Below are 11,772 nucleotides of genomic sequence, written 5' to 3'. Positions count from 1 at the left end.
CCTATGGCTCCAAAAGCCAGCTGAGTGCTAGAGAGATGTGTTTTTGGCTTCAACTGCTTGTAGCTGCAAGCCTGTGTCTCTGAAGTAAGGCTTCAAAGATCACTGACTACAGCTACAGCACGTGCCGTGAGTAACTTGGGAGTCTCCTTGACTTTGATCCCTACCTATTCAGGCAAAAAAAAGGGTACTAGGGGACAAAAGAAACCCAGTGTCTAAGGTCTGTTAAGCAAGGGATCGCTGCAGCTGACAGCTCTAGCATTGAAGACTGGAGCAAAGTATTCTAATGTACCACACTAGAATTTAGGGAGTCAAGAGTCACAATGCCACTGAAATCATGGGTAAAACTCTTTTCTTCAGGGTGGTAGTTTCATTCTGACCTTTTAATTTTATTTTTTAGGCTCTGAACTTTCCCAGCTCTGAATTTAGTTGCTTGATTTTAGATCCTATAATTTGATGAAGAAAAAAATAGCTACATTTGAGCTCTCAGTCATCAGACATTACTGGAGTTTAACTGCCCAAACAGCTAACTGTGGAGAAAAAGTTTGTGCACTTGTTTATCATTTAACTTTTGGGGACTTTTTGTTGTTTTTATACACTTGTTTGAAACCAAGCAGAAAGATCTAGAACATGTGGAGTCTTTGGAAGTCCTAGAAGTACATGGCTTTTAAAAGAAACTGGATATGGAAAGAGCTTGAGGCAGTGACAAGCGACATACCCCAACAAGTGCATTTAAGAAACTAGTGATTAGCTTTGCAATCATGTCATCTAATGCTCATAGAAACCTTAGGAGTGAAATAGCAAGAAGTGTTCTGAAATCTCTGTGAAATACCAAAGAGCATTACAAAAAATAAGGCTACTGTCGAAAAAGGATGAAATAAGTATTGTATTTATTGACAAGTGTTTTCATTTCAGCAGCTGCTAGTACAGAAATTGTTCCACTGACATAAGCAAAATGTTCACTTTCAAGAAATAAAATACACTTTCTCAAAATTAGAATCCTCCAAATCTCACCTTACAGTTGCAGCAGATACGGAACTCTAGACAGCGAGACACAGCAGTAAAAGACCTTCTTTCCTGCCTAAAAGATGCTATTGTTCTCCATCAATTTCTTCTTATTTAATGGACAGAAGAGGACACCCAGGCTGGAGATGTTTTTGTCAAATAACGAAAATTCATGCCCAAAAATGAAGTCTTTGAGTACACAAAATGTAAAAAGCTGAGGGTGAACAGCTAAGAATTGATGCAGCCTTAAAGTCTGTCCCATTATTACATGTGCAACTGTGAGAAGTAAGGGTGTATACACTACAGTGCATGTTGCTTTGCAAAGGTAAGAGCTAAGTGTTGAACAGAGATGTGATCATACAAACCAGGTCAAGGGAAGTTTACTTTCACTGGTTTCACTTCTAAGTGGCTGCAGAAACTGATTGGTCCTGTAGCAAGTGTCCACTATGGCAAAGAACCATGGTCTGTTCTACAAATGGGGTCACCTGCCCAACAGCAAACTTCATTTTAAACACCACCAGAAGTGATACAGGAGCTTTGCTTATTGCATGCAAAGATGAGAACAGAAACTGAACAACCAATATCATATGGATATGGGAGAGTATTTGTGGACAAAGCCTGGGAGAAGCTGGAACTGCTTGTTATCAACACATGTATTAAACAAGAAAGGTTTATGAAGCTCACATAGTGGTATCAATAAAGAGGAGTCTTTCCAACTTCAGTAAATGGTAGGAGGGCTGCATTCAGTTTAAACATGCTACATTTAAGGACAGAGCACTTGAACCCCTGAAATCCATGCCTGCCTTTCCTGCAGCTTGGAGCTGGACAACTGATACCAGCAATATCTCTTTACTGATCTGGAATGCTATCTAAAATAGACAGGTTACCAGCTAAAGTCTGGTGAACCTGTGGACATCCAGAGCTACGATGGAGTTGCACGGTTTGTTTCCTTTCCCAGCAGTGCTTTGGGAACTGAAACTGTGCTATTGGCATTAGGAGCTTTGTAAGCAGGTGCAAACCACGTATTGGTGTTATCTATAGTTCTTGGTGCTCTGACATTTAACAAAAATAGAACAGAGGAGGACAATTATATCAGCAAAATGTAGATGATGTTAAGAAGTTCCATTAAATCACAAACAATGCTACATCTGACCCCACTCTTTGTTTCTTAATTCGTTCCTCTTGATTTTCCCAGTGATTGTCTTTGGCAGCTCTTGGACAAATTCCACCTAAATAAAAAGAGAGGGAAAACAATGTAGCGTGTTCCACAGAGCTCATTTTTCAAGACAGGTTTCCAGTATTCGAGGAAAACTAGGAGGACTCCCATCAGTAAGAACTGTTTGCACAAAGGACCAAGTCCAAACCAAATCAAGGCAGCACATTGTGGCCGCTTGTGAAACAATTTCTTTGCCTAGATGGCCAAATATCTGTGTAGCTGCCTCCCAGCTAACCAAATTGAGAACTGTAACAAGTACTGTCACACAAGGATGAACAATTAAATGGTATAAGAGGTCAGAGAAGAGTGATTGAAAACAGAAAGGATCTTATTGACATAGAGTCTTTAATGGTCCTTAGTTCCCATGAGTTCTGCACAGGTGAACGAAGGCACTGCTAGTAGGTCTTTTCCTCTAGTGCTGGAATTACAGAAAAACACCCCTTTCCTCTTATTTACAAACTGTGAGGACCAGTAGGTAAAAACTTATTCAGATTCAGTCAGGTACTACCTTGAAGTCACCAGAGAGTGGAGAATTACGATTGTGAACTTGACTTAGAAGATGCAGATCTAGCTAAGATATCATATGAAGCCTAGAATTTTTGTGAACACTTCACTCAGATGCACAAAGAACAAGGTAAAATAGTGTTATTTAGGAAAGATTTTCTGGAGCCAGTGCTCTAACTGAATGTTTACCACTGAGTCTTTCAGGTGAATCACGAAAATCCAAATAGTAATTCTCCTGAGATTTAGGTAAGGATGTCTTTATTTAAAGTTTCTCCTCAGAAGCATTTACCTTTCTAGGATATTTATATGGAGCAGTAGTTTTCTTGACATGCTCCTGCAAGTCACGGGTTAAGCTCTCGAGGTCACTGGATGAAAAGGTTGGAGATAGGACCACAAATGCTTTCACAACCTATGAGGTAAGGTCAACAAAAGACATCTGATATCATCCATTTCTGAGAGATGATACACAGGCTACCAGTGAGTAATACTGCTCAGAGTCATAACATGCAACAGGGAGGAACAGAGAAACCAGTGCAATATAAGAAAAGCTTGTGCTCAGCTTCTGCACATGTACATGCAGAAGGGAAAGTTGAAAGCACAGTTTTCTTGCCCTCATTACAAAGCAACATCATTTGCTTTATCCTATTAGCAGTGGCCAAGAAGTAGTAAAAAGGGCAAGATCTCTGTGGAATTCACCTTGAAGCTGAGGGACACTTTGTTCCTCTCTGAAGTTCACATTGAGGACAGTTGGCCCTTATCATCCCAGCACAGGATTATGCTTTCTCCATACATGTAGCCCAAGTCAAATGCTAGGCCAGTTTAGTGCAGGCTAGTTTAGTGTAGGCTTGGCTACACCAAGACAGACAGAAAAGATAATTTCAGCATATAGACATGTGCTTAACAGTAAGGGGAATGTAAACATCACTGTAATGTTCTCCAAAGAGAAAAGTTAGGGATGAAAAGAACCTAAGGGGAGCAAAGTCATGTGAATGGGAAGGGATTTTACCTGCCACTCCAAGAAGGATTTTTGATGATGATGTGGCTGCCTTAGAGATGTACATTATTCAGTAAAGTAGGAACTGCTTCATATGGTTACATATTTAAACAAACATTGTTTCCCCCAACGCTATCTGCACCGTTACCTCTCCTCTGAGGGAATCTGGGCTGCTGACAACAGCTGTTTCTGCTACTGCTGGATGCTCTATCAGGGCACTTTCTACTTCAAAAGGCCCGATGCGATATCTAAGTAAGGAAAGAAAGATGTAGGATTTGGTTTTATGAGCTGGAAAACCAGTACCACATATTTTTTATCATGATCACAGAATCACAAAATGGTAGGGTTTGGAAGGGACTCTAGAGATCATGTAGTCCAATCCTCTGCTAAAGCACATTCACCCCAATTAAGGTGCAGAGGAATGTGTCCAGATGGGCTTTGAAAATCTCCGGAGAAGGAGACTCCACAGCCTCTTTGGGCAGCCTGTGCCAGTGTTCTGTCACCCTCACAGTAAGGAAGTTTTTCCTCATGTTCAAGTGGAACTAGCTATTTTCCAGCTTGTGCCTGTTGCTCCTTGTGCTGTCATTGGGTGTTACAGAAGAAAGACAGACCCCATCCTCTTGCCACCCAACCTTTAAGTATTTATAAGTGTTAATAAGATCCCCATTCAGTCTGAAAAAAACACACCCAAACAAAAACCAAAAACCCAAAAAGTTTCAATGTTCTTTGAGTCAGAAAGAGATGTCCTTCAATTTTAGTCAAAACCCAAACTAAACAAAAACCCCTCCTTTGCCACTGGAGATGCTGCAGGGGAAATGGGTAGACACGCCACTGACATCACAAAGATGATACTGCAGGTCTATGAAAAGCCAGTAATAAAAGCAAATATTCTTAAGTCAAGAGGTGAATACACTCATCACAGGACTACCATGTCCAAAGCTCATCAGGAGTACAACATGTAAGATTATACACTGGCAGATTTAGAAAGGAAGCATGCAAACTGACCCTGATGAAATGATGATGTCGTCGTCCCTTCCGATAAACTGAAAATACCCATCTTCATCCATAGTCCCTCTATCTCCAGTGACGTAAAAATCCCCACGTTCACTTTCTGCAGTTTTCTTAGGGTTGTCCTCAAAGTGGTTTACAAACAGCAGTTTAGATTTTGACCATGCATTAGCTATACACTATGCTATAATGCACGATGCTACACACTATGATAAATGCACTGGAGCTTAATTTTTCAGTCAAAGATGTTAAAAAATTGTCCTGATATTGCTATAAAATACAATAAAATATGTTTAAAAAAACAAAACCATTTTTATTATTGTTTTAAAAATTAGCTGGATCTTGAGCAAATTCTTCTCTTGCCTTTTCTAACATCCACCAATCCAAACAAACAAATTGCTCTGGTAATAAACAATAAACAGGTGAAAAATATTCAGCCTTTTGAACTATTATGCAACTGGAGAGATTTTGTGTAGACTGGTGATAGTCAGGAATAAAATAAAGTCCTTACCACGTATTCAGAGAAAAACCCAAGTGGTCTTATAGGTTTGCTTTTGACAGCAATTTCCCCCGGTTGTCCTGGAGGCAGAACATTGCCATTTTTGTCTATGATCTAGAATGAAAAACTACACAAATTTTAGTCTAGTTCAAAAAAACCCCACACTAAAAAAACCCAAACCCAACCAACCAAAAATCTCTATGAAAAGTCAACAAACCTGAACATCATAAAGGGGAGCTGCTTTCCCCATTGATCCAGGTTTAATCTTCATTCCTTTATAAACAGAGCAGATTATTCCCTGTAAAAATCAAAATCAGAATAAAGTTTTGCAACAGAAAACTGCCACATTCATGTTCAATTCATTAAATGTAGTTTCTAGAAGAATTCCAAAGTAAGGAGTTAAGACTCATAGAATCCTGTATGTGTGCTGCATGGTACAGATAAGCAATATCAAGAAACTCCCTGAAAGAATCCTGTTCTGTTATCTGTGAAGAATTCATGCCCTCTGCTAACTAGTCTTCTTCCTTAGATTGAAACTCTACTATCTTGCCTGTTGCTTGAAATTTGCTTAAGGACATTCATGGCAATATTAGAGCACTTCTCCCAATAATCCATGTTTCTGGCAAGTTCTGTGAGGAGTGTCAAGAAAGGATGTTCTTTCAGATGTTACCAGGGGAAAGACTACTGAAACAGTCATAGAAAGGAAGGAACAGATTGTGTTCTTTGAAAACAAACATTAAAACATCATAAAGCATAAAGGAATTACAAAGTTTTAAGAGAATATTGACCCTGCAAACTTACTACTTCAGTCTGGCCATATATTTCATGGATGTCCAGCCCAGTCTTGCTTTTCCACTGCTCCATGACTTCTGGGTTGAGTGGCTCCCCTCCACTCATGCATTGCCTCAGCTTCATGAATTTGTACCTTCAAAAGGAGTTAAAAAACAAGTGAGGCAGTACTTAAATTTATTGGGCAAGACAGCCATCAAGCAATGATAAACAAATACTACTGGAGAGCTGATTACTGGGAGAACTAGTCCCATGAAGGGGGGGAATCAGAGTATTCCTGATCCTCTAGCTCCTTATACAGCCAGGATACCAGTGTGTGCTCAGCACTATACATATGAGCAGTAGTAGTCAGAGTTAAACACACATGGGAAAACAAGTAACATTTTTGCTGAAGTGAGCTGGGATTTAAGAACATGCCTGCAATTAACTGCAGAGTGATTTGCTGAGCCAAGGCCCTAATTTTCACCCCTCTGCAACAGCCTAAGAGAGAAAGTGCAGGAAGAGAGGAAGGAGCAGTGGCAGGCAGTGAGAAATGGAGCAGAGGCTGATATACAACTACCACAAGCTGGTAGTTGTGTATCCCTTGTAGTTACTTTGACACTGGCTTTGACACTGACTTTCCAGAATGATAGTCCTTCCCAAGGCATGAACAATTAATGTGGTAACTGAAAATCATGATAAAGACACTTTCACACTCTTGGGGATTAGTTCACAAGTTCAGTAGTGAAATTCTCCAGTTTCTGAGGGAAAACATTAAGTTTTGCTACACTTGGTCATAGAACTCAGTAAAACTCACAAATTTCATGTGGTGGTCTTTTCATGAAAGATATTTTAAACAGAATTACTATTTTGGGTCAAGTAGCTAGATCTGGGAGACCATTGAAGTTTAGTCAGGGTAAATGAAACATTAGTGAATAATTTCATGACATACTTGGAGAGATCATTTTGCACCAGCATGCGGAACAGTGTTGGAGCACCAACCAGTGCGTCAATGGGGAATCTGCAGAGGGTCTGGTGAGATAAACAGCAAGATGGACAACATATGAAGCTCAGACAAAAAAGTGCCTTGTGAATATACAGCAAATAGGTGATATAAGGTGAAAAATGCAGTTCTTTTCTATGTAAAAGCACCATACTATTGGTTCTCTGTTGGGTAAGAAAACCTCTTACACTTAGGTTTAATATGCAGAGATTCACAGTGTATTTGATCTGATGAAATCCCATGGTTATGTCTACCTGACACCCAGACCATACAGCTTGGAGCATGGCCAGAATAAACCTGTCTCTGTCCACATGAGCAAAAGGTTTTCACTTTTTTCTTTGCCAATGTGGGCAGAGAAACACTTCATAGAATCATAGAATGCAAGGGGTTGGAAGGGATCTTTAGGGATCATCTAGTCCAAACCTCCTGCAGAAGCAGGTCAGTTTCACTCTACATTAATGCCAGCTGATATTACTTCCAAAGTCACTAGAACAAAAGGTGAGCACTTGCTGTTGCTTTTGGATGATTTTCGTCCATGGGAGAAACCAGCTATGAGCAAACTGTATGAATGAACCACAGGTTTTGCCCCTTCTGAGTACATTAAAAATCCAAACAGGAGCTTTACACGATGGTTACAAGCATCCCAAACACAACTATGGACAGGACCCTCATGAAATCTATGGATGCTGTTAAGAATTACATTTTTTTTCAGTTAAGAATTAATTTTTTTCACCCTTTCTGCAGATTAACACATTTCCATGAGTTTTTCCTTACATTTAGGATGGCTGCTGAGTCAATCTGTGATAATTTATGTATAAAGATGCATGATCCAAAAACCCAGGGATCAAAAACAGATGCCAGTGAAGATACTACCCATCCTGTGTCTGCTGTGCTCCATATCACATCTGAAGGAGTCAAATCCACCCAGTACCTGACAGAGCAGAAAAAAATGAACAAAAAAATAATGAAATATTCTTGTCTTTAAAAAAACCCAACCCAAATCACAAAGAGAGCAAAAAACCCAACAAGCCCAAGATTTCTGACTACATGCATAGCTACTTAAGTTTATTTTATTAGCTAGCTCTAGGATAAAAGGGCATCTGACTGTATGTTTGCATAAATATATACACACATATATGTATCATACATATATGGTGTCTATCACAACATGGGATAGAGTAAGGGAAAGAGAGGAGTCTGAATTTCAATAAAGTGGCTTTCCACTAGGTAGGAAGACAGGGCTGAAACAGCAGCATTCACAGATGCTGTGATGGACATCATGTATTTCAGTTCCAAGGTTGCTGAGGGTACAGGGTTGATCTGTGCAAGCAACAAACTGCATCTGCGCGTTTACATGTCACAAAACTTTTTGCACTATGAACAGCATGGTATCTCTTGGTTCTTTACACTAAAGTGCTCACAGCTGATGAACCACTCTAAAGAAAGGGTAAGAGATACTCATTAACAAATGGGAATGCTGAGGGTGATCCTACTCCCCCAGAAGTGTGCTGGAGTTTCTAGTCCAGTTTCAAAGGGAGAAGGACTGGGGCTGTACATTGGTAATTTTTATTCAGTAATTTTTCATCAGTTCTACTGTGCTCTTCAATTATCCCACATTCAGCCAAGCTCAAACCTTTCATACTTTTCACTTAAAAGGGGTCTGAAACCAAGACTGCCCTGGGAATGTTCAGCCATCTTTGGAAAACCCGTGGTTCCACTGGTGAAGAAAATAATCATTGAGTCTTCAATCCTTGTTTTGACGCAGGCATGGTCAGCAGATTGGTTCCTTTAAAACAAAGAATGTATTGTGACTTCAATAGTTACCATACACAGGCTTCAGAAGGTAATAAAAGTATTGCTTATTGTAGAACTCCCATTACAAATCAGTTTCACAGAAGCTTTTCTCTAAATTAGACTAAAATACTATGGAGTTACACTTCTTTAAAGATAGACTTCCCCATAAGAATAACAGGATAGAACTTCTCAGAACAAGTCTACTGTAATTAAACAACTCTGATGTGGACCAGCAATCAAGCAGTCATGATTAACACCTTAAGGTTGGCATTTGATGAGTGTTTGTAGTCGATGGATACTTGTAAATAACCACTTATGGAGAACAGGTCTGCTTTCTGCACCATAAGTGCAGTGTCACTAACTCATACTCACTTGTACAGGTCCATGAAGTTCAGCCATCCCTCCCTACTGCCTTCAGACACAATTAGCTTGGTTTTCAGAAGCTGGCACTCAGATGCCACTGCATCCACAGCAGGAGCCAGTGTGTCATTGGTGATGATGCATGTAGCCTTTGACATCTGGAGTCGATATAAGATGTCTTTGGCTGATAATTGGGATATTCCTGGCATTAAGACAATTCCTGGAAAAGCAATAAAGTTAGTTTGGGATGGTATCTTTTACATTTGTTTCTCTTCTAAGGACCTAAACTATCACCTATTCCCAAACTGAGATTAATTTACTCTGGCATTCGCAGATATACTGCAGTAATGCAGCTGCTTATGCTCTCCTGCAAGGAATGAAATGTGGAGCTATGGTGACTTCCATGGCTCTTCCCTACCTTTTCCCTCCTTTCTGTCATCTCCATGCCTGCTACAAAGACCATCTGTTCTATTACACCTGCTGTAACTCCTTCAGGACAGCCTATGTAATTGATAGCAAGGTCACTCACTGGGTTATTACTTACTTTTGCTTTAGAAACTATATCCATTGTTGATCTTCTACAACTCATTTGCATTTACCAGTGTTACCCGTCTCAGATATGCTCACTGACCTGCTCGCATGCAAGCCACATTCAGCAGCCACCATTCAGGGATTCGTGGCAGGATCACAATAATTCTGTCCCCTTTCTGCAGTCCACATACTTTAGTCAGTGCATTGGCCACTTTTCGAGACAGGAACCCCAGCTCCTCAAAGCTCCACTTCACTTCTTCTCCTTTTCCATCTACCCACCAAAAGGCAGGGTTTGATGGTCTCTTTCCAGTCTACAAAACACAGGTATTTGAAACCAAAACATTTGCTTCTGAAAGATCACGAAATTATAATGCACAAATATCTGCAAATTATGGAAGATCTGGTTATTTAACAACTGGCATATAAACTATTATTATTCCATTGTCCTTAATGGATCAAGATTTGCAATGTATCAAACTTAGATGTTCCCAATAAATTCTCCTTTTCTGAACCTGAATTGTTTACCAGCCCATTTATCTTCAGACTCAAGTCCTAGTCTCTGTTCTATTTCAGTTTAAGCTTTATGCTGAGCCTTAACACTGCTACAAAATAACAGACAACGTGAAATAATTCACATAATACTCTTGATGGAACGTAAAATAGTATTAAACAGAAGCAGCACAGTTATAGGACAAAATAAAACAAGAAGACAATAGGGTATCCCAGGTCTCTAGCCCAATTACTCAGGAAGAGGGGAGTTAAGTGATTGCTAACTGCAGGGCATCTGGACAAATGCAGAACCCACTTTGGAGGAAGGTAATTAAATGTTTATGGGAAAAATCTTCCCTAGCATGCAATGTTATTCTTATGTTACCTCTATTTTTATGATGTTAATGTTTAGTATCATAGTATGCAGAAAAAATAAGCATAGCCATTCTGAGGTTAAAGCAAAGTCAAAAGTAACCAACCATTGCTTTTTCTACCTACATAGGGTGCACCAAGGGTCACAGACACTTCAGATAAAGCAAGAAATAATGAGATTTTGTATAAATTCCTGATTCAAATTGGTTTTGGCAACTAGTCTTTTGATAAAGAGAAAAACCCAACTTATTTGAAATGAAATTTTGAATTAAAGTATCTCATCTGCACAATAAAAGGTCATCTACCTTTTCAATCTCAGACCATTTGTCCAGTACATCACTTGCAAAGTTAAAGTACTTTGGTATTTCCTGCTCTCCCCTTCTGACAGACTCATACTGTGAATATACATCAGAGGCAAGCAGCCTGAGGTGTCCATGGAAAGTCCTATTAGGAGGCTTCAGAGTCCACAAAGATTTGAGAGTTTGTAATTTAACCAACAACTTCATGGCAGAAGATGATGTAGCATAGACACTGTAGATGATGATATAAGGAAATTAGCAGAATTGTTGCTATGAACCCTGCAGCAACAACAAAGAAAAAAGAGAAAATAATGTTGAGATTATCCAAAACCAATTCAGTTATGAATAGATGAGTTATTAACCAAAGTCAGTCAAGACAGTCACTGCAAGACATGCTTTTAACAGTTCAATTAAATGTGAAGCTCCCTGTCCTGCTTGCTTGTATTTTTTTAGCAACAGCTTTTTAAGGACTCAGTGTACTGTACTGATCTGGCATCTTGTCTGTAGCTCCACTGATCCTTAAACATTCCTGACTTGTTCTTTGGAGCTGCTAATTACCCACAACTCTTCTTTGTCAGGCAACATCAGATGTAATTGTTTGCATTTAAGGAAGTTACTGTTTCTTACACTGAAGCATTCAGCAGCTGATTCTCCATCCCTTTTGCTTTGTATGGAGCTGAAGAAAGATGTTTCCAGACTAGATTCTCACTGGCTGAGATTGAACAATTGCTGACTGATGTATCTGTTCACCACACATATCCTGAGAACTTTCAGTTCAGTAGGTCCCAAAATTTGATGTAGACTCTTCCACATTTGCCTGCTAGACATGTCCTCTACCATCTGTACTAACCATAATGATCTCAAAAGCTCTCAAGTCCATTTCTTCCTTTCCATTGCTACTCTTCTTTTTAATTTCTCTTTTTATATTACTGT

At 39.5% G+C, this 11,772-nt stretch overlaps 1 protein-coding gene across 1 annotated transcript; it reads right to left on the bottom strand.

The window, feature by feature from the left end:
- Positions 1 to 2,144: 2,144 nt before the first annotated feature.
- Positions 2,145 to 11,046, bottom strand: LOC104555211 (acyl-coenzyme A synthetase ACSM4, mitochondrial). The gene is made up of 13 exons (XM_010198515.2): positions 10,846 to 11,046; positions 9,780 to 9,990; positions 9,161 to 9,368; positions 8,637 to 8,780; positions 7,769 to 7,925; positions 6,944 to 7,023; positions 6,025 to 6,148; positions 5,441 to 5,521; positions 5,236 to 5,337; positions 4,722 to 4,849; positions 3,865 to 3,964; positions 3,012 to 3,131; positions 2,145 to 2,231 (listed from the first exon to the last, which is right to left on the bottom strand). The coding sequence occupies exons 1-13, from the start codon at positions 11,044 to 11,046 to the stop codon at positions 2,145 to 2,147; spliced, it is 1,743 nt and encodes a 580-aa protein (XP_010196817.2).
- Positions 11,047 to 11,772: the final 726 nt, after the last annotated feature.

The sequence above is a fragment of the Colius striatus genome, chromosome 3, assembly GCF_028858725.1.
Source record: "Colius striatus isolate bColStr4 chromosome 3, bColStr4.1.hap1, whole genome shotgun sequence".
NCBI lineage: Eukaryota > Metazoa > Chordata > Aves > Coliiformes > Coliidae > Colius > Colius striatus.
The sequence above is the reverse complement of the archived record's forward strand: the minus strand, read 5'-3'. Positions and strand labels throughout refer to the sequence as shown.

Coding starts and splice junctions, on each gene's coding strand:
- LOC104555211 (XM_010198515.2), bottom strand. CDS start 11,046: ATGAAGTTGTTGGTTAAATTACAAACTCTCAAATCTTTGTGGACTCTG. Junction 8,781..9,160: donor AACTTCATGGACCTGTACAA/GTGAGTATGAGT, acceptor TTTGTTTTAAAG/GAACCAATCTGCTGACCATG. Junction 3,132..3,864: donor CAGATTCCCTCAGAGGAGAG/GTAACGGTGCAG, acceptor CTTACCTCATAG/GTTGTGAAAGCATTTGTGGT.